Source organism: Apodemus sylvaticus, chromosome 3 (assembly GCF_947179515.1).
Source record: "Apodemus sylvaticus chromosome 3, mApoSyl1.1, whole genome shotgun sequence".
Lineage (NCBI taxonomy): Eukaryota > Metazoa > Chordata > Mammalia > Rodentia > Muridae > Apodemus > Apodemus sylvaticus.
In genome coordinates, this window is record NC_067474.1 from 100,034,408 (window position 1) to 100,057,686 (window position 23,279).

At 40.9% G+C, this 23,279-nt stretch overlaps 1 protein-coding gene across 5 annotated transcripts in view; it reads right to left on the reverse strand.

Annotated features, from left to right (window-relative positions):
• The window catches only part of Slc24a2 (solute carrier family 24 member 2), a 254,322-nt gene that overhangs the window by 181,435 nt on the left and 49,608 nt on the right, over nucleotides 1-23,279 (reverse strand). For 2 of the 5 annotated variants that reach the window (XM_052176725.1, XM_052176724.1), the window contains exon 3: nucleotides 20,928-21,095. The exons of the other annotated variants lie outside the window; for them this stretch is intronic. In XM_052176725.1, coding sequence (XP_052032685.1) covers nucleotides 20,928-21,095 — 168 coding nt within the window. The remainder of the gene's footprint in view (nucleotides 1-20,927; nucleotides 21,096-23,279) is intronic. 5 annotated transcript variants of the gene reach the window in all.

Consider the following 23,279-nt stretch of genomic DNA (forward strand, 5'->3'; position numbering starts at 1 on the left):
ACAGGGTACCCAATGGAGGAGCTAGAGAAAGGACCCAAGGGGCTGAAGGGGGTTTGTAGCCCCATAAGAGGAACAACAATATGAACCACACAGTACCCCCAGAGCTCCTAGGGATTAAATCACCAGCCAAAAGAGTACACATGGAGGGACCCATGGCTCCAGCTGCATATGAAGCAAAGGATGGCCTTGTCAGGCATCAGTGGGAGGAGAGGCCATCGGTCCTGTGAAGGTTTGATGCCCCAATGTAGGGCAATGCCAGGACAGGAAAGTGGGAGTGGGTGGGTTGGTGAGCAGGGGATGGGGGGATGGGATAGGGGATTTTCGAAGGGGAAACGAAGAAAGGGATAACATTTGAAATGTAAATGAAAATATCTAATTAAAAAAAGAGAAGAGTTTTGTGTTTGAGACCTAAAACTGCAGTCATTTTCCCACATCAAAAGCCAGGGTTCTCAACCAGTATTTACACCAATGTTTGCTCACCACAGAGCAAAAATTAGGCAATTAGGAGTGTATCTGATGAAAGACTGGCATCTTTTCTTCATCCTTCTAAGTCATAAGTGTGCTTCTCTGAGTTGTAAGTAGCATCACCGTACAGTTCCAGCATGTGGCGGTCTTCCTGAATTCCTTAAACCATGCTGGCCTTATTTATAGGATGCTGACTTTTTCTGGAAGGAACTTCAAGTGCTGAAGAGGAATCATAAGGGCCAAGTAAGCCTGACACTTGGGAGACACTAAGGGCAGCTGCTGGCAGATCTTACAAACAGTCAGAATACCCATCCTAAGACTTGGGTTCAGTTAGCTATTAAAAGACATTTTATTGCAGTGCCGCTCCCGAGAACCTCCAGGGAATGAGGACTTCCAAATACATTAAATATAACTTCTTAAAATTAAGTTAATTTCATGAGTGCATTCTCCAGAAGTAAGTGGATGGAAATGTTTTGGTAACACTTTTCAAAGACAATAATAGAAACAGAAAGAGAGAGAGGGGGGGGTAGGTAGGTAGGTAAATAGAGAATGAGTGTGCGTGTGTTTAAATGCACTGGTGGCATATACTCTTCCTTCAGCAAAAGTTTATATCAGCAGAGCCAAAGGTGGGTGTAGGTCTCAGAATTTGGGAGCCTGAGTGGTGCTAAAGCTTGCTTTCTCCAGCCAGGGCTTGTTCAGGACACTCAGAAGCATGAAGGCAATACAACAGTCTGCCTTTAAAGAACTCACAGTCTAGTCAAAAGCTGACAGGATCCCTTCCCTTCGGGGGTTATCTTGATTTAAAATACATCAGCCTCTTCTTTATCCCTTTTAGTGTTGTCTGTGGCTTTCACTGCTGGTCCTCCTGGGGTTTACTGTTCATCTGTTTCCAGTCAGTGTTTCAAATGGAGGAAATATTCACCATTACTCAATTTTTTCCAATAAATGTATTGTGTATAACTAAGGCATACAACATGATTATATATATTTTTCATGGCAGCTCCTGACACACACACACACACACACACACACACACACACACACACTCATTATATATATATACTCACACATCAAGTAAAATGCTTTTTGATAATGGAACAAGTTAACATGTGTTATCTTGCATAACTACTTTTCTTCCCGTGGCAATAGCACCTAGACTCTACTACACTATTTTTTAAAAATTGAATTATATTTATCTTTTTTATCTAATGTGCATGAGTATATTGCCCGCATGTCGTATGCCTGTGTCCTCAGCATCTGGAGACATCAGATCGCCTGGAACTGGAGTTACGTATGGATAGCCGTGAGAGACCACGTGGGTGTAAGGAAGTAAGCCTGGGTCCTCTACAAGAGTAACAAGTGCTCTTATCACCTGGACCACCTCTCCAGCTCCTGTTCTACAATTATTCTTTTCTTTTGGAGATGGGCTAAGATGGTTAGTTGCTAACTGACTTGACAGAATCCAGAATGACTGGGGAGGTGTGCCTAGGAGGGGTTATTTTAAATATGTTAAATGATGTGGGAAGGTCCACCCACTGTGGGTGGCTCCATCCTTAGCAGGGATCTTGGACTGCACAGATGGAGAGAGGAAGCTGGGCAGCAGTGCGCATTCATCTTCCTCTGCTTCTGGACTGGATGTGAGCAGCGATTTCAGCCTTGACTTCTCTAACACAGTGGAGTGTAGCCTTGCACCATGAAAAAAGACAGACATAGCGTGTCTCACTGTAGCCTAGACTGAATTTAAACTCACTGCAATCCTCCTGCCTCAGTCTCCCGCATGCTGGAATTATAGGAATGCTCCACCACTACTGCCTTTTAATACATGTCTTTTAATTACGATCTTCATGTTGAAAATTAGGATTTTAAGCTTGTTTGGCCCCCATATCTGCTGCTTTGTGTTGAAGCAGAGGATAAAAAATGGTTGGTTATAGGAAAGGTGGGAAGGGCGGAAAGAGCAGTAGGATATGAAACAGCCTAAGCTTTTATGTGTAAGAAGATGTGGAAAACCCAGTTTTAAGGTGCCTGAGACCCTCTGTTCAGTTCTTCCTTTACAACCACCGGTACATTACCATCATCAGAAAATGAAGACTTCTTGACATTTGGTGCCTGTCTTAGTCAGAGTTTCTATTGCTCTGAAGAGACCATGACCACAGCAACTTTTATAAAGGAAAACATTTAACTGAGCTGGCTTACAGTTCAAAGGTTCAGCCCATTATCATCATGGTGGGAGCATGACAGTGTGCAGGCATACATCGTGCTGGAGAAGGAGCTGGGAGTTCTACATCTTGATCTGTAGGAAGCATCAGGAGACTGTATACCACACTGGACGTAGCTTGAGCATATATGACCTCAAAACCTGACTCCACATGACATACTTCCTTAAACAAGGCCATGCCTCCTAAGAGCACCACTCCCTGTGGGCCGAGCAATCAAACCCAGGAGTCTGTGGGGTTATTCCTATTCAAATGACCACAGCAGTAGTCTGTAGGTTTCTGAATGTCCAAATCTAGTTTTCAAGAGAATTCCAGACATATAAGAAGCGACCTTTGATGGAGAGTGAACTGAGTACTTTGGAGACACATCAAATTCCTCTTGTGTTTTGCTCTTAGGTGATGCACTGATGGGCAGGAAGATGATTAAAGTGAGTGGCCCTTCCTGTCAAGGTTAGCACTGTAATTGCATAGCTGGACTCCACTTTAGAAGGCACCTAGCAGAAAATACATATTACCCAACCAGGGAGAAATGTGTTTATTGTTAAAAGGCTGCTGTCAAAATGTTTGCTTTGAAGAGCAGTAAGAACACTGTAGCAATTTTAAAAAGCCTATTTGTGTGATTATGTTTTTAGGATTCTAGCAGGAAGAATCCACACAAACACATTGCTTTTGAAGGCTCAATTATTCAACAGTATGGTTATGCTGAATGGCTCAGCACCATGCTTGAGATTCTGGACTTATTATTACTATTATTTTAATTTCTCAGGAGAGCTTCTCTCTCTTTTCTATGACTAAGAACCCCAGAGCCTCTTGCAGTGACCACATCATATATATCTTTTCCATATAAGGATCATTAAAGGTTTAGCTTCTCAGTGACTTAACTAAATGAAAGTCGCTAGAGAATGCATGTGTTTTGTAAGCTCTACTGTGATTGGGCAGTGTGAAGACAAGTGTGAACTGGGTATCTGTTGAATGAAACTTGGAATATTTCATATGGTTATAACATCACTGTGTCGCCTGGATAGGCACCGAGGAGGCCCTTGCTACCACTCATATTTGTCATTATGTTAAGGACACAGCAAGACTAGACCCAGAGGTGAAACTCATTTATGTCTCAATACTTGGAACCGAAGTATCCACAGTGGGGATGCCTTTCTATCTGTTCATTAAAAGAAAAAGAGATCAAGAATTTGAGCTAGAGAAGGGGGGTTTGTGGGAGGAGTAGCAGGGAGGAAAGGGGCAAATGATCTAGGTATATTACAATTTCAAAAATAAAAAAAATATTTTTAAAAAGAGTGACCCATTTTCTCTTTTATTCAACTTTGGGAACTCTGGAGTATGATGTCAACTTATTTCCCCCATGACTCTTTCTGAATTTATACTGGCGTTTTGCCTTTTGAAATTTTAGAGCTGGTCTGAGAAAGTGGGACACATTTCTCTTGACATATTTCAAGATATATGAAAAGGAAAAGACCCATCTGCAATAAGCTGTTAAACTGAATATTGGCAGAAAGCAATCAAGTCCTCCGCAGAGTGTCCTCCCAACTCTCTTCCACCCACATTTCACATAACACCCCAAATGTGAAGGCTCATGATGAGTCTTCCTTCCGGGCATGAAGAACTAAGAGTTGATTGATTGGTGGAACATTCAGGTGCATAGCTTGCTGGCCTTATGTTTGCAGTTACAAGACACTCCCTGCCGTGGGTTCTGGCACTTTGCTTTGAGACGCAGGGATTTCCTATTGCTCAGTGCAACTTATCGCAACATTCTTATGACCAAGTTAGTGGGTAAGGAAGTGCATCTAACCTCTTAAGACCTTTTGGACAATTCCTACCCCGTTCTAGTTACTTTAGCATTGGTGTGACTGACATCTGAACTGTCCTGTTGCCTATTATCATTTGTTCTATGAGTTCTTTCAAGGCATTGTATTTATTTACTTTATTCAGGGGTGGAAAGCATATGTCCAATCATGCATGTGATCAGACTGTAACTGTCAGGAGTTGCTTCTCTCTGCCAGGTAGGATATTGGAACAGAATTCAGTTCATCAGGCTTGGCAGCAAGGACCTTTGGCCATGTCACTGGCTTTCCGGTGAGTTTTTTTCCCCATTTTTTAAAATTTTATTTTATTCAATATATTTTTATTTACATTTCAAATGATTTCCCCTTTTCTGGTCCCCCACACCTGAAAGTCACATAAGCCCCCTTCCCTCCCCCTGTTCTCCCACCCACCCCTTCCCACTTCCCTGTTCTGGTTTTGCCTTATACTACTACACTGAGTCTTTCCAGAACCAGGGGCCTCAGGTGGGTTTTTTTTACATGGCTCCAAGATAAGATGAGTTTAAATTTTGATTATCTTTTTAAACAAATTTTATTTCATTATGGTCAGGATACTGTAGCATGTATAAATTCTACTCTTGTTTGTTTGTTTGTTTGTTTGTTCCTTTGGTTTTTTTTGTTTGTTTGTATTTGCGATGACCTAGTAAGAAGATTCTAGAGACTATAGAGCTGATTTTGGCTTGTTAGATAGAGTTTTCACCTTTGAAGTGGTGAATCATTGTCACATCTGTCTGATTGGTCATTAAGGGATGTATTTAAAGTCATTATGTTTTGTATATGTATCTGCCTCAGACAAGAACATATATTTAAGGCCATCTCACTACTATTTGATGTCTATTCTGCCTCAAATCATCTTGTTTCCTAGACCTTCACTGTAGATGACAGCTGGGGCTGAGACACGCCAGACACTGGCTTTGGTGAGGATTTGTATTGATGGTAGGAGAAATGGTCTTCAGTGAGAAGCAGAATAGACAAAGAAGGGATCATCCTGGCAAGCTGTTTAGGGCTTTATAGAAATGTTTCTCCTCTCTCACTCCTCCTCTGTCCCTTCCTTCCTGGCCCTGGAATATTTCCCCTCTGTCTCTCTCCTTAACTCTGTCTGATATGAGGGAGAGTCTTGCTATGTAGCCAAGGCTGGCTTTGAACTTGAATTTGCAGCAATCCTCCTACTTCATCCTATTAAATTCTAATGCCTTTGCTTCATTTTGCAATTAAGGTAAAATCTTGAACACTTTTATTTATTTTTATTTTATTGTGGCTCTTTTAGACATGGCTTCACTATGTATCCCTGACTGGACTAAAACCAGGCTGACTTTGAACTCACTGAGAACTGCCTGCCTCTGACTCATGAATGCTGGAATCAAAGCTATGTCGTACCACTCCTGGCTTACTTAAAACAAACAAATAACAACAACAACAATGACGATGATGATGACAGACAACAACAACAACAACCTGTCAAAACCCAAACCAACCAACCAACCAAATAAACAAACAAAACAAAACAGCAGTTTAGAGATGCAGTAAGATGTAGTTCAAACCCAGGCACACCATATAATCTTTCTGCTGGCTTAGAAGACTTCATCACATATTGTCACCCATTATCTGGATTATATGCTGTGTTCCTAGAGCTTTAACTGTCAACCTGACATAGCTTAGAGCCACCTAAGGATCTCAAGTGAAGGTTGCCTGGATCATATTGTGTGGGTATGTCTGTAGGAGACTGTCTTGATTTTTAACTGATTTACCAGAGCCCAGCTCACTGTGGGTGGCACAATTCCCTTGGTCTTGGGCTGTATGAGAAAGCTCTAAAAGTGTGAACAAGCAAGCCAACAGCGATCCTCCATGGCTTCTTCAGGCACCTACCCTAGATCCTACCCTGACTTCCCTCAATGATGGAAGTGTAAGTCAATTAAACCTTTTCCTCCTGTACGTTGCTTTTGGTCTGAGTGCTTGTTCTACCACAGCAACATAAATCAAACTACAACAGAAATCAAACTACAACAGGTTTTTTTGTTTGTTTGTTTGTTTGGTTTTTTTTGGGTTTTTTTTTTTTTTTTTTTTTTTTTTAGTACATACAATAAAAACTTCTCAGAATACATGCTGATGCATGCATTATTCTGTGATGTCCAGCAGGATACTTAAGCTTTCTGGGTTTGGTCTTCATCCAAGACAGCCCTGAAGCTCCCTGGGATCCTAGTGGAGCTCTGCGAGGCCAGGGAGGAAACATAAACTGAGGGAGCAGGCTGAAGCTTGTAAACACTACCCGCTAGTACTGTGACCAAGAAGATGCAAGCAATCCTCACATCGTATCTCAAAAACCTCTGGGTGGACAAAGGTCTGATTGGAGGGCTTCTGAGTCATCAGCTTGATTTCCTCTGCAGAAAGGTACTGGCATCACAGAAGAGAGTACACAAATCTCAGGAAGTAAATATATACGGAAGGACTGATTGGAGACACCTTGTCTGGGAATTTGAATGTGGAACTGCACAGTGGACAGGTGGATTCCGAGACCTGACTGAATTCTTCACTGGCCTCCAAGTGTTGCTGAGTTACAGCTCTGTCGGAAGAGGGCTGTGTCTGATATCCATCCACATACCAAATTCTTTACATCTGAAGCTTCTTTTCAAAGTCTGTAGTGACGAATATTTCATACTGAACGTGTTTTGTGTACCAAGAAGGAAGAAGCTAATAACAATCCCCTATCATGTTACCTGATATAGTTTAAAATCCAGCAATATTAGTAAATCAACAGAAATCACTTAAATAGAACTCATCCTGATTTCTTCTTTGAAGTTCTGAAATAGATTTCTTTTCTTTTCTTTTGTGTATGTATAGTAGTATGTGGGAGAGAAGTAGTAGGTGTGTAGAATGGTTGTGTGTGTGTGTGCAGAGTAGTGTGTGTATGTGAATGTACAGAGGTGTGCATATGTACAGTGTCATGTGTAGAGTGGTGTGTGTAGAGAGTAGTGTGTGTCTGTAGAGGAATGTGTGTGTACAGTGTTGTGTGTGTAGAGAAATGCGTGTATGTGCGGTGTGTATATATAGAGACTATATGTGTACAGTAGTGTATATATGTATAAAGGAATGTGTATGGTATATATGCAGAGGAGTGGTGTGTGTATGTCTAGAGGAGTGTGTGTGTGAGTGTGTGTGTGTGTATGTGAAAAGGAGTATTTGTATTTACAGCAGTGTGTATCTGTGTAGAGGAGTATGTATGTGTGCATGTAGAGAAGTGTGTGTGTTTGTGTAGAGGAGCATGTGTGTTCAGTGGTGTGTGTACAGTGTTGTGTTGTGTATGTACAATGGTGTGTGAATTTTAGAGGAGTTTATGTGTGTATGTGTATTTGAAAAGGAGTTTATGGGTGTACAGTAGTGTGTGTACAGTGGTGTGTGTGTGGAGTGGTGTATACATTTTAGAGGCATATGGGTGTAAGGAATGGTGCATATGTGAGCTGCATCTCTGCACTTTTGTAGTATGTCTACACTTACACATTGCTGGTATTGTCATGTGTTTATTGTTTTCTTTCCCAAAGCAGAGTGCTGGGCACAAGCACCTACTGTGGTAGCTGTAACTCTGCTCTGTATGGAAACAAGAAGTTCTTGTTTCAGACCTTTCTCACTGTCTGTTATATTCCACAGCAACTACTGCTTTTTGTAAATCTGAGAAACATCACTTGTCTCAAAGTGAAGGGAATTTGAAATATTTCACTGCAAACAAACAAACAAAAGAAACAAAGGAATAGGAAAGGAAAGAAGTTTTAAAAATAGCACCTAATTCAGGTAATTTCCAATTCTGAGGATGTCACTTTAAAAATTCATACACATGGGTTATTTTGAAAACCAACACCAATCCTATATATTCATCAAGACTCAGCATAGTGATGCCAGTTGGATCCCAGGCACACATCCGTTATGGAATAAGTATTCTGAAAGCTGATCTTTGTTGACACTGGCTAGAGAAGCTTTTGTGTGCATCTGGAATTGTTTCTCACTTGGAGCTAATGTTTTGACTTAATTGGAGGACTAACAGCAAAAGAAAGAAAACAAGGAGACAAAAATATGCCCGATAAAATAAGCAAACATTAATGTCATCTCCCTCTTTTGAAAATAAAGTTTAAAAGCCTCATTCATGAAATGATGATAAGGAAATCAAAGAGGGTAATCAAGAAATTAAGTAATAAATGGAAAGAAGTCTTAGGTAGCATTGAGACAGGAAGCTCAGATGTGCATCAAGGTGAATTTGGTTTCTACATCCTACACTCGTGACTCCTCATTCCTATTGCTTCCTAAGGAAAAATCTACAGACCTTAAGGAACCACTTCTACTATACACTAATCTTCATTTTGAGGGTATTCTCATTAATTAAATCTATTAATCTAAGATTAATGTCTGAATTCTAAGTCTTATTTTATTTTTTGCTAAGACTCTATGTCCATATATTTATAGAGAAAGCACTGGTCACCATCTTCATATAACTCCATAGTTGAAATAATCACCGAATTAGTGAAACTTCCCTTCCTTCTGCCCTTCCTCCCTCCTTTCCTTCTTCTTTTCTTCTTTAGACAAATAGACTTTGTTTTTCAACCTCACTCCAGGCAATTTTTGCTCTTCATCTTCTAATATAAGACAACTTCCAGATTTCCCATAATCCCTTTCTAAATTCCTCCTACCCCATCTGGCCTTTCCAGAGAGGAGAAAGCATTGAAGAAATCAGCAACCCTGTGTGAGCTGTGTGTGTGTGTTATGTTTACAGTTGGGCTCGAGGCAAATGGAAATTGTAGAGAGTGGTTTTACATCATTTCTTGCCTAGCATGAGGTACAGGCCAGTGGACTAAGGAACTCTGGAGCAGATGAAAGCATGCACTGATATCTGTAATGTCTTATCTCTAGGATTACTGAAGTAATATAAGAACATACCCCTCCTCACAGAAAAGTTAACTGAGCTGTGAACACTGAGTTCGATACATATTTTTTTATCTCTTTAAAAATAAAAAGATATAGTGCCTTCTATGGCACCACTGCATCTGTAATAGGTGAGAACAGCTGGTTAATATTTGGTTTAGAGTTCATACGTAATATCTAAAACTGAGCAACAAATCAAGATAGGACCCATGGGGTGTTTTATGAGCAAGAAGCCAACATGACCAGACAACCATCAGGTGCAGAGACGTGAAGTGGGCTGTCTGCTAAGATAGCAAAGAAATCAGGATAGAGCGGTCTCATCTTCAAGGCCGAGCTCTCATCCTTAAAAAGTCTTTGCGATAATATATTGTGAGAATCAGAATCACAGATGCAGGCAGAACAACGAAGATGACTTCCAAAGAACCTTCACACATTCTTATTACAGAGTCTGTCTGGGAAAATCAAGGAGAAGAGAAATGTCAAAGAGTTTCTGGAACATTTGGAGGTGCTGGAACCGGGTGAAGGCGGGATGGGAAGACAGCTTTTAAGTGATGTTGTTAAGGGCTATTTTCTTGCCCTAATAGAATCTGGAAGGTCACCTCAGAAAGTAATGAAATCTCTTCTGCAGTGCAATAAGATTGTTCAATTTTTAATTCAAGGAAAATCCCAAAGCAAAAAGCACATAAAATACTGGCCTTGGAGGTGGTAGTGATAAAATTATCATCAAAATTTAAAGACCTGTCAATCTAAGCACTGCATAAGGATCCATTTTTAAATAAATTATATTGTTTTTGAAATGACAGATGCCACTTTTATCATGCACATTTCTGCACTCTAATTCACAATGGAGCTGCAAAAATAGCCTGTGACAATTATTTCCAGTAGTGCTTTATCCGGCGTGTGTGCTGTTGGCGCTCTCTATTTCTGTTGCACAGTTGTGAAGGAGTTTTAATTTACTTTGTGTTTCTACTCAACAACAAAGAAAAATAAGATGCACCAAAAAGAGCGAGCCCACAGAACATCTGGTACACCTTCCTCATTTTAAAAATAACATCTAACGTAGGCGTTTCTATTCTAAATATTCTATCACCTTCCATTTAATTTACAACCTAGGCTTTCCCCCCACCCTCTGCCACAAACTGCATCTTTCATCAATTCAGAAAAGCTTCAGCATAGTCTCTCGGAAAGAAGACATTTTTGCCATGTGCCTTTAGGATCTGCTGTAATACTACAAGGAACCCTAGAGCAGGATGAGGGCTATCATCTCATTTCCATCTACAGATGGATGAGAGACAGGCTATTCGTGTTCTATTCATGAGACCTTCCTTGAAGCTTAATTTAAAGGGAATTTTTGTGAATAATTAATAATGCAAGTTCAGAGTTATAGTCAAAAAGAAAGAAAAGAAAAACATGGCAAAATGACCTTGAAAAGCCCTCTATACATTGTTGCTAGGAAAGACATTGACCTACATGGCTTAATTAATTCATCAAGCACTTATTATGAGTTTACTAGCTATTTGCCCTGGATGAGACATGATTTTAGTGATAACACTATTTTCACCACACAGATCATTTCTGATTTACACATTTATGTTTGCTTGAAAATACTTGATATTTAAATATATGAAATTTCACTTAACCCATGATTCAATCTGTCTTGTAGTACATCCCTAGTTAAATTTAGGATCTGATATATTCCTGTTCTTTAATTTGCTGGGCAGTCATATTGGCAGACACAATCAGTATTGTGAAAAGAGAAGGAAAGCTCATCGAAGGACAAATGTTCTTAGAAGACTTCTATGAATGATCCAGACCACAATATTTGGTGATCACAGGATCATAGTTGACCACATCCATGGTTAGGTGAATAGCTTTCAGTTGCTCAGTCAGACTCTGGGGTGACACTAGATGGAAGAGAAGGACACCCCCACATAACAACATGTGATATTGTCTGATTTTTCCAATGTGATAAAATTTAGCAAGTCCCTTCCTTTGAGAAAGGAAGATGACAAAGTTAAGATCAAATGGAAGATTCAATGGGTATTTGAAAAAAGATGGGTGTTTGTGCACAAGTTTGCTCCCCAAAAGATGAGTTGGAGAACAGTATAAATTGCCCGAACTGTGCAGCATACACTGGATTTTTTCCTTCTGTAGGGAAAGGAAGGTTAAGGAAAAAGTCCATCTATATGGTAACTTGATGGATGTGGGGTCATCTATAGCATTCTTCTTTCAGTAAATTTCCCTGTGGCATTTATACATAGGGAACACTGAACTTAGCTCAATCCAATTGAATCTAGATGCTTTTAATTCTAACATATTGATTTCAGAACTCATTTGGTCTTCATCTGCAGTGGAAAATAAGAATGACTGAAGGCTTCCCAGGTTCTCATTTGCAAATACATTCTGATTTTTGTACATTTACAAGTTTAAATATCTTTGAAATTAAGAGGGCATACTTTAAAGCCCCAAACCAGTTAGACTATGTACCACTAAAGGAAAACCAATCAGCAAGCCCCAGTTTAACTTAAAATTTCTTAACAACTTCAAGGGTCTACCTAGCATAGCTTCTCTCCAGTCTCTCCACTCTCAACACCGTAGCCTCAACCCTGTCATGGTCATGGTCTGCACCACCTCTGCCTTACACTGCATGGCAGATTCCAGCAGGGTGATTTTGCTCACTTCTCTGTACAGGAGCATTTTGCAATGTCTGAAGATATTTTCGATTAGTCCAATTGGAGAATGAATGTGTTGCTGGGGATGAAGTTGTGAAGGTTGTTGACAAAGAAATGACAACCAGGTTGAGCAACCCTGTTGTGTACCTTGCACACTAAACTTCTGGTAAGTAGTTAATTTCATACTGCACATTTAAATTACATTTTATTTATACTCAGTCAGGTGTCTCCCCTCACTGACCCATGACACACAGTTAAAAGAACCAATGCCAATCTGTGCACGCCTCCTTCAGAATGAGCAAATACTTTAGGTAAGAGAGTTTGGCTCAATATTTTTGTTTTAAACTATATTTTTGTCTTACGATGGACTGTGTCCAATCTCTGTTGAATGTTTTGATAAAGTTCTCAGATTTGGAGGTAAAGTGTCTAGAAAATAAACCATGTCCTAGTTTCATTTATACACACCATGACATTTTATTTCATTTTATTTAGAGCACTTTTTCATACATACATCTTTTTTTTTTCCGTTTTAAAGGAAATACCCACAAACAGGATGAGATGGTGGATGAATAAATAACACATCATTAGCATCTAAAGAAGGTGCTGTAGCTATGGTATTTACAGGATGAGCATTTTGGGGGAATAGATTCATTGTGAGTGTCATATCTCTAAACTCTTCTTACTTGAATGGGAGAACTAGAGTGTACAGATGGGTGCTAAGTACAGCCTATCACAAGCTTCACCACCCAGACCCATGGCTCACGCTGAAGTTGCTCCTGTACCCAGGAAAAGAGTCTATCTATCACTGTCCTGGCCCTTTATGTTCATATTTGGATGGCACAGGCAAACGAAACCAAACCAAATCAAACCAAACCAACTCAACTCAACCCAACCCAACCCAACCCAACCCAACCCAACTCAACCCAAGCCAACCCAACCCAACCCAACCCAACTCAACCCAAAACCTCCAAAAAACAAAGTCACAAACAAAAGAAGCTCCTATGCTTCTGGGTGCACACACTGTTGCTGTTCCTCCTAACCCCTCCCTGGTTTTCCCCTCATTTTTTTCTAAGATCATGGTTTCATCTCATAGGCCAGCCTATCACCTTCACACTTGTGGCAACCTTCCTCCCTCAACCTTCACAGAGCTGAGACCATACCCAGTGACGCCTGGTTCTTAGCAAGGTGGGTTTGTGAACACAGTGATTGCTTGTCTTTAGACTCAAACACAGCTCTAAGGAAATCAAAACCTCACCAGGGAACAACAACAAAACAAAACAAGACAAAAAGAAAAACCCACAACAATCAGAAAAAAAAAGAATAATATGTCTTCATCAAAATTTCTGCTTTGAAGTTCTCTGGGTTCAAAAGTTCCATTCAATTAGACCTCATGACATGGTAAGAACCACAAAGTCCCAGCATTCCCATTTTACAATACACATGAAAGACTTGTACTAATCTTGGTTTCTGGTAAAGAATTCCAGTCCCAAGGTGATTTGCTACCTTCATGATCAATGTTATAGACACTGGGGAAAGGTAGGTCCTAAGGTCCCTTTTTTTTTTTTTTTTAATTTTCTCCATCCATGGTGATTCAGAGTTTTGCTGGATGTAGTAGTCTAGGTTTGCATCTATGGTTTCTTAGAGGACATAGTACATCTGTCCAGTCCCTTTTGACTCTTTTTTTTTAACTTTCTTTTTTTTCTTTTTTTTTAATTCGATATATTTTTTATTTACATTTCAAATGATTTCCCCTTTCCTAGCCCCCCCCCACTCCCAGAAAGTCCCGTAAGCCCCCTTCTCTCCCCCTGTCCTCCCACCCACCCCTTCCCACTTCCCCGTTCTGGTTTTGCCGAATACTGTTTCACTGAGTCTTTCCAGAACCAGGGGCCACTCCTCCTTTCTTCTTGTACCTCATTTGATGTGTGGATTATGTTTTGGGTATTCCAGTTTTCTAGGTTAATAACCACTTATTAGTGAGTGCATACCATGATTCACCTTTTGAGTCTGGGTTACCTCACTTAGTATGATGTTCTCTAGCTCCATCCATTTGCCTAAGAATTTCATGAATTCATTGTTTCTAATGGCTGAATAGTACTCCATTGTGTAGATATACCACATTTTTTGCATCCACTCTTCTGTTGAGGGATACCTGGGTTCTTTCCAGCATCTGGCAATTATAAATAGGGCTGCTATGAACATAGTAGAGCATGTATCCTTATTACATGGTGGGGAATCCTCTGGGTATATGCCCAGGAGTGGTATAGCAGGATCTATATCTCCTCTTGAGCTACCTGCTTTAAGCTCTGTGCATTATGAGTGATTGTTTAAGTAAATTAAGTCTTTTATCTCCCTTGCTCGTAAGCCTTCCTAGAAAACTCCTTTACAGTGTGGAGGTGCTATGGGCAGTGCACAGAAGCATGCCTAAAGAGCTATAGATTTGAAGCACACAGGGCTGCTATGCTTTTTTATAGACAGGTCCTGGGGTTCTGAATCTCTCTTCCACATTGATTCTCTAGTTCCCTTGTTTGATAATGTCAAGCCATTCATTCTCAAATAAGCAGCAGGCCCTATTCCTTGTCCTAGATTTTCTTTCATCAAAGAGAGACTCTCACCTAGATATATGCACAGAGCCTCAGTAAAACTCAGAGAATCTACCTAACACCACACACACACACAAACACACACACACACACACACTTCCAAACTATTGAGGTCCCTTTATCTAAAAGGAAAACAGAAGGTGGGGGAGAAGAGTATGGGAAAGAGGAAAGGGGGAACAGTAAGGGAAGGAAAAATTCTGCTTTGAGCTTTATAGCACCTACAAACTCATCTTCCTGGAACCACCTATCTTGTGGCAAGGATCAGCCAAAATGAAATATGCATGAAAATCCCACATAGAAACACAGCTAAAAAATAAAATACTTTTTAAAATTACATAGGACCATACTTCCTTTAGATGGTTAGATTCCTTGCGATGATATGATTCCCTGGGAGATACTGGAACTTCAAGAATAGAACCAAATAAAGAGTGGCAAAATCTAAAATCTAAAGCCAACGCACCGACTTCCTCATGTGCTAGCATAGGTTTGTGTTATTCTCACAAATATCACTTTTGTTGTCCCTCTTGTATCATGTCTGTAAAACTCAAATAAAACTGCTGTGTGGTTCCAGACAGCAGGCTCAAGGTCCCGAACCTCTCCTGAAACTGCAGAAAGAACAGAAGCTCTCCGTGCCTGGAGACCTGAGCGACTTTCTCCAGACTGAAGAGGGAGTAGATGTGAGGCAGACTAACACACCCTTTTGGCATTAAACATCCTCTCCTTGTGCAGATGAGTCACTTCAAATCACTGCAGGCCTCCTTCTTCACATATGCCTGACATCGCTGAATTCAACTTCAGTTTGCCAACTGTTCTACAGAATAATTTTGCACCCGGTAGAATCGATCTGTCTACCTCAAGGCAAGTCAATGTGATATATATTTTCTTTAAATAATAAAAAAGAAAACGATAAGGAAAGTTTCTTGGCTAGCTTTACAGTTCCAATAAATGCCCCTGGGCATATTCTATTTCTTTTTTTTTCCTGTGAGAATGAAGGCAATTTGTTTATTACATGATGCATGGCAGATCATCATGCAGTCCGAAAAAGCTTTCCTGAACTCAGTCCCAGAGTTATTGCTCCTTCCCATCTCACTGAGCCTCTTAAATATTTTGGGATGGAATTTTGTCAGCAGTGAAGTTAAGATCGTGCCAAGTATTAGGCGAGCAGAAAGGGCAACTGTGTAGCCACAGCACCCACCATGGCTGTGTTCTCACCAGGAAGAGCTGTTCAGCTTTAAATCCTGCACCCTCTACTTTTAAGTTGCCATAAAAATTAGATGTCCCTGTGTGGACAGAGCCAAACAATGGGGACTTTTATGGAGTGACATTTTTGTTGTCCTCACAAAGTAAAATACAAAGAGGGTGTCACGAGAATCCTTTGTCATAATCCTTTGTCTATTTTTTCTCTCTCCTCTGCAAAAATGTTTCATTATCCTCTATACTTTAAGATTTTTAGTTATTTTGTTTATTTTGTTTGTGTTGTCTGTCTTCCCTAAAGTATGGAAGCTCCGGAGGGCGGGGCTCGGGACTAGCACTTCTTCCGGCAGGAGTCCTAGCAAGCAGTGCCCAGGCCAGCAGGAGTGGGCTGGACCCGCAGTCTCTCCCAATCTTCCTCCCATTAACAAAAGCTATTAGGGAACTTCGCTGCAACCCCCTTTCTAGAAGAAATAATTTTTGAAAATTACACATGCCTTAAACATTAAAAAGAGGCCTTTTCTGGAGAAATGTCCTGTTGCCATGTAGTCTGATTAACATTTATTTAAAAGCATGGCTAATTACTATTAAAAACAAGAAATCATAAACGGATACCGTTTCCATTGCTGTTTGTAGTGTTCACGGCATACCCTCAGATTCATCACAGGGAAAGGAGCTCACACAGAAGGCCCAGCCAGCTCCGGGGAGCAGGTGAGAGTGCTGAGCGCAGAATGGCTCTGCCCCTAGTCTGTCTGTCTGTCTGTCTGCCTGTCTGTCTGTCTGCCTGCCTGCCTCTCTGTTTCTCTCTGTCTCTTTCTATGTCTTTCTCTCTCTTTCTGTCTCTCTGTCTCTGTCTGTCTGCCTCTCTCTCTCTCTCTCTCTGTGTGTGTGTGTGTTTGTAGGCTGCCCCTGTCCCACGCATATCCAATCCTTCTCAGACCTGGGGTGTACAACCAACCACTTTGCTCTTTGTGTTCTTAAGGTTTTGGAAAAGCAGATGGTCTCTCTTGAGTTGCTTTGTGTGACTGACATTTCTAATGAATTAGTGACAGAAGAATGAAATGGACTCGCTCCCAGTCAGATCATTTTATAAATGCCAAATTCAGAAGAACAGTATCTCCTAAATCCAGGCAAATGGGCACTGAGGCAGCGAGGCTAGCTGTTCTCGAATTCAGCACATTGGCATTTCCCAGGCTCTAGCCCAGGGAATATCCTTTTCCTCAAAACATTGTTTATTTATTTATTTATTTATTTATTTTCTATATTCTTTGTTTACATTCCAAATTTCCCTTTCCCTGTTCCCCTCTCCCCATAAGTCCCATAAGCTCTCTTCCCTCCGCCCTTTCCCCAATCAACTCCCTCCCACTTCTCTGTCCTGGTACTCCCCTACATTGCTGCATCAAGCCTTTCCAGGACCTGAGCCCTCTCCTTCCTTCTTTTTGGGAATCATTTGATATGTGAGTTGTGTCTTGGGTATTCAAAGCTTTTGGGCTGATATCCACTTATCAGTGACTGCCATTTTTTTTTTTTAATTCTTATACTTTGTTACAGTGAAAAATATCTAAGTTGTCATATGTGTGGGGGGAAAGGGGACCAAACAGGTAGGTTCAAATTTCAAAGACTGTAGCATGGTTCAAAAATGTGAAAGGCTGTTGATACATTTTATATTGTTTGCATAAGAGGTTCAGTTGGGAAAACTTAGGGTTGGGAGGCTCCAGATGTTAGAAGGTTCCTCAAGGTTTTTGAAGTCAGTGGACTTCAGTCTGGCTGGTTTTTGTTCACTGACAGGATGAAGGGCATTTAGAAGCAAAAGCTGCTTTTATTTGCTTGACTTGATACTTGGACTTAAAAAAGCAAAGAGGCACGCCAAGGATGTACTTTACTGTTTATAAAGCGAAACTAAAACTGCCTACCGACGCCCAGGCTGGAGCAACACAGAGTGGGATTAATTTATTTAGTGGTGATATGAAACAAACCTCTAACCTCACACGTTAACTGTGGAATCTAAGGCCCAAGAGTGTCCCTGTGCAAATACACAGGTATGTATTGATACTAGGTTGGATATAGTTTCTATTGCTCAAATTGATACAGCTATACATACTCTACATTGGCCTTAAAGGTCTTTGCTATACTTAAAGTGTTACTTGATGGGTATCTTGGGCTGCCCCATTACATTTAAATTCACACTGAGCAGCATTTTAAGCCAGGACTCCTTATCCTTTCTGTCCTTACATCTTGCATATATTAGGTTATTATTTTGCCTTTAGTAACAAATGTGTCTGACAATGTAAGAAGACTCATTTCCCAAGAATTAGATGTACAGGAAATCTGTCACAGTTTCCACGTTTCCTGCCACACAGTCTGAGTGAGTGTGAAGTGATGCTGACTCCTCGTGAGTACATCTTTCAGAACAAGCCTACACGAGGCAGACTAGCATGATCGTTATGGTCACCGACAAAGCACTTCCATCGCTCCTTAATTACTGTCTGGATGTCACATAGCATTGAGCTATGCTCAGGGAGCCACCTAGCTGGTGACAAAGCACAGATTTTTGTCATTACTTCGTACCTGAAACTTGTCTCTGACAGAGATGCCAGTATGAAATACCTTCTCAGAGCTTCAGGGTCTCTGGGTGTAAAATGGGTTTCTTGTGTGGTTCTATGATAGTGTTATGGACTGAATGTGTTGTCCTTAAATGTGTGAGAAGATCAAGCCCCACTCTCCAATATGGGTCTATTTGGAAGCAGGAACTCTGAGGAAGCAACTTAAGGGTACGGTCCTGACACAGAAACATTTTTTTTTTTTGAGTCAGGGTTTCTCTGTATAGCCCTGACTGTCCTGGAATTCACTCTGTAGACCAGGCTGGCCTCGAACTCAGAAATCCGCCTGCCTCTGCCTCCCAAGTGCTGGGATTAAAGGCATGTGCCAGCACTGTCTGGCTCGGTGTTCTTAATGTGAAAAAAGACAGGAAACATTCTCTCTCTCTCTCTCTCTCCCTTCCTTCCTTGATCTCTTCCTCTCTCCTTCCCTCCCTTCTTCTAGCTGAAATGAGGTTGCCTTTTACAATCCAGCAAAAAACAAAACAAAACAAAACAACTTAAAAAAAAAAACCAAAACAAACCCAAAAAACCAAGAATCACCTGGTGTCTTGATCTTGGACTTCAAGGTACAGAATGGCTAGACGTGAACTTGCGGTGCTTAAGATACCCAGTCTGTGGTATTTTTGTGTAACAGCCAAAGCTTGCACACACACCTATGTTACACAGCCAGCACAGGGCTACTACTAAGTAAAATGGTTTAGGCAGCCACACTACAGTTTGTGCCACACCCTAACCTGTCAGTAGAACCTGTGTGATTGAACTGTCCTCAGTTTGCTTGGCAGCATATGCTGTGAACACTGCCTGTACACATAGAGTTAATACATTAAATACTATTTATGTGTTGCGATTATATTTGGTAATAGATTCGAAATCTACTCTGAGAAATTCATTAAAGTATATTGTCATGCTAGTTAATAACTATAATAAAATCATTACTGAAAACAGAAGTAATAATGATGGTAATAAATTGCCAATGAATATACATTGTTGTCATAAGTCCATTTAAATAAAATTACTTTCCATTTTGACATAGTGAACACAAAATCCTTAGCTACTCTGCTTATTCAAAATGGGAGTCTAAGAAGGCTGCAGAGATGGGTTAGCAATTAAGAGCATTTGCCCATGTCAGGTGGTTTACAACTGACTTTAACTCTAGCTCCAAAGGATCTGACACCTTTTTCTGACCCCCCCCCCCACACACACACTTATTCACACGCTATAAAGAACAAAACATGAAACTAAAGGACAGTACCCTCCAGGTAAAATGATTGGGCATTCTATAGTCTTTGTGTCAAAGATAAAGGGGAGAATTACCGAGAAGAAAACTACAGCTTCATGTGGTTTGAATAATACAGAAATGAAGAAAGTTCCCTATATGAGCTTCATCCCAAATGGAGAAATGAGAAACTCAGTTGCCTAAGTGTTTGCAGAGAAAGAGTAGTAGTTCAAATAACAGTAAAAGGGACTGAGCTGTGATGCAAATGGTCTCAAGTGACTGGGCAAGGAAGTCTAATTTTGCAACAGGCACCTTGGGAACAATTTTTTTAGCTGCTTCCATGGATGCTCTCTGTGGTCTGTGTAATGGATAGAATAGTATCTATGAGGACATCCAGGTCTGGGGAACAGAAGAAAAGCACAATGGTAGTATTGACAAACCACAGTGTGTAAGTGATACTTTACTGGCTGGTTTTGTGTGTCAACTTAACACAGGCTGGAGTTATCACAGAGAAAGGAGCTTCAGTTAGGGAAGTGCCTCCATGAGATCCAGCTGTGGGGCATTTTCTCAATTAGTGATCAAAGGGGTAGGGCCCCTTGTGGGTGGTACCATCTCTGGGCTGGTGCTCTTGGGTTCTATAAGAAAGCAAGCAGAGCAAGCCAGGGGAAGCAAGCCAGTAAGTAACATCCCTCCAAGGCCTCTGCATCAGCTCCTGCTTCCTGACCTGCTTGAGTTCCAGTCCTGACTTCCTTTAGTGATGAACAGCAATGTGGGAAGTGTAAGCTCAATAAACCCTTTCCTCCCCAACTTGCTTCTTGGTCATGAGGTTTGTGTAGGAATGAACTCTGACTAAGACAACACTGCTACCTATTTACACATACCCAGAAAAGGATAGGTTCAGACAGCTTATTACACCCAACCCAGATCCTGACCCTTGTGAGTACCCAAATATGTTTGTTCCCCAAATAGCCCAAGTGGTTAAGCCTTGCTGGTGATCATATAAGGCAGAGGTCATGAGAATAATTTCTACACACTCCAATTAAGTATAGCTTAGATTGGCACAGTACCTTGAATCCACTCCTTGCAGAAATGCTAGAAATAACTGGTTGTTAAAACAGCTAAGAACATCTATCCATACAGTTCTACCAAGGCTGGCAGCTCTGAATAAGGCTTCAACAGTGGGAGGTACGCATGAAGGTAAAATCCTAACACCAACTTGAGGGATACCTCTTTCATACTGCTGTTCTGGGTCTGTTCTCTCAGCCGGTCTCCCGTCTCATGCCTGGCTGTCTCAGGGTTGACCTCGAAACACAGACTCTGGCAGCCAGGGTCATTTGTTATTGTAGGGCAAGCTGTCCTCCCATCTGCCTGTGAGTCTGGAGGGAATTCTGAGAGCTGAAAAGGTAAAAACAATACAGCCTCACTGTTTGAAACAACAACAATAAAAATTTTCAACTGCGATTTTTGTGTGTAAAACCTAGGAATTAACTTGGACCCCTTTTGTATGATTATTTCATATCTGGGTAAAATCAGGGAGAAGTATTTGGGGATGCAACAACTGCATAGGCAACTTGGTTTGTGACCTCATATGAAGATAGGACACATCCTAGGATGCCACTGATACCTATTGCATGGGAACCTGGATGTGTTTTATGTGAATCACACAAGTACAAGTGCCTGTGGAAGCCGGAAGGTACTAGATACCATGGGGTTGTAGTTATGGTGGTTGTGAACTGCCTGTGGGTGCTGGGAATCAGACTCCAGTCCCATAGAAGAGTAAGTCACCAAGTCATGTCTCCAGCCCTGTGACTGGTAGTTTTGCTCTTGCTTTAAAAAAATTTTTCATTTGTTGATTTTTGCTTTAAAGGCTAATAAAGTTTCAAGGAAACACTGGGTATCTGAGGTACTATTTGCCCTGGCTCCTGGTCCCAAATTCCAGGCAAGGTGGTCTTTGGTTTCTAAATTTTAAGAATGAATGTAACAGGGAATTACAAATCCAGGTCTGTGAGTGTAGAATACTATATGTCAGCTCTCAGAATCTATATGTGTGAGTACCCCTGGGAATTTTTTCCCTGTTTCATTGCTGCTGATTTGGAGACATTGGGCTCAAAGCTCTTGACTTCCTTCGGCCCGGGAATGCTTCATGGACAATGAATTGTCTTCACTCCAGTCCTTCCTCATCCAACCTTGTCTTAGCCATCCAGTTCCTCCCCTTCCCCCATCCCTCCAGCCAGGAACTGTTTTCCATGTGATTGCTGCAGGATCCCATGGAGAAGGCTGCTATTTCCCCAGGCAGTGTGGCATCTTATTTGGCAGCATGGCATCTAGTTTGGCACCTCTACCAGCACCGGGATCTGCACAGGTTTTCAGGAAGTAATGAACAAATGAAAAAAAATGTGCACAGGGGAGATCTGCACACTTAGCTATTTCTGCAGTGATCTTCAGGTTCTTGACATTAAAATCCTCTGGTTTGTGGATCAAACATCTAATGCTATGAGGACTGGTGGTTTTGTCCTTTGTCTGGCATCTTTTATCCATCCTTCTGATTAAACATGCTTATCAAGTGCCAACAAGGCAGACACAGTTCTACCCTTGGGAAGCTTAATGCAAAACCCAGACCAAAACAAAAGCATACTGTCATGTCATGCACGAAGCGCAGGAAGAAAAACAAACAGAAAAATAAGGAAATGGAAAGGAAAGGGTCCCTGGAGGATACTTTAATTCGGATGGTGCTAGAGGAGCTCGCTGCAAAAGCAGGCATGTAGACAGAAGACAGGATAGTTTAAGCCATACCAAGGGGCCATTGGAATCGATCAGAATTAAGATGTGAGAACAGCACCATGAAGAATAGAGGGGATCATATGGGATCAAAATAGTCTAGAGTTTTTAATACATGCTACTAAGAAGGTGGTAACCATGTTATCTAGTACACTGAACATGCATCATATATTTCATGTGTCTTTATGAATGTGTGAATGACAGCCATGTGTAGAAATAGGAGGAAAGTCTTGGATATTGGTCCTTACCTTCAACCTTGTTTGAGGCAAGGGTTCCATCCATCTATCTGTCTGTCTACCTGTCTATATCTATTTGTGTGTCTGTCTGTCTGCCAGCCTCTCTGCCCATCCATCCGTCCATCTGTCTGTCCGTCTGTCTATCTATCTATCTATCTATCTATCTATCTATCTATCTATCTATCTATTTATCTGTGGTATTGGTTGCCACTGCAGTGTAGACACCAGGCTGGTTGGCTCAGGACCTTCAAGGATCCCCCTACGTCTGCCTCTCACTTTGTCTTAGGAGCACCATTGTTCCACTTGGCTTTTACATGAAGATTTGAATGTGGATTCTCACATTTGCATGGCAAGAACTTTAAACACTAAGAAATTACCCTAGACTCTTTTCTATGGGCTTAGTAGAAAGAAACAAAATACAATATTTGGTCAATGCAAAAAGTAGCAAGAACAAGAAAGAGGTAGAACCCAGACACATAGAAAAATAAGATAATGTATTTAAACACGAAATATACCCATACTTACATCAGATTGGGGTAGACTACATATTTTATTTAAAGAAAAA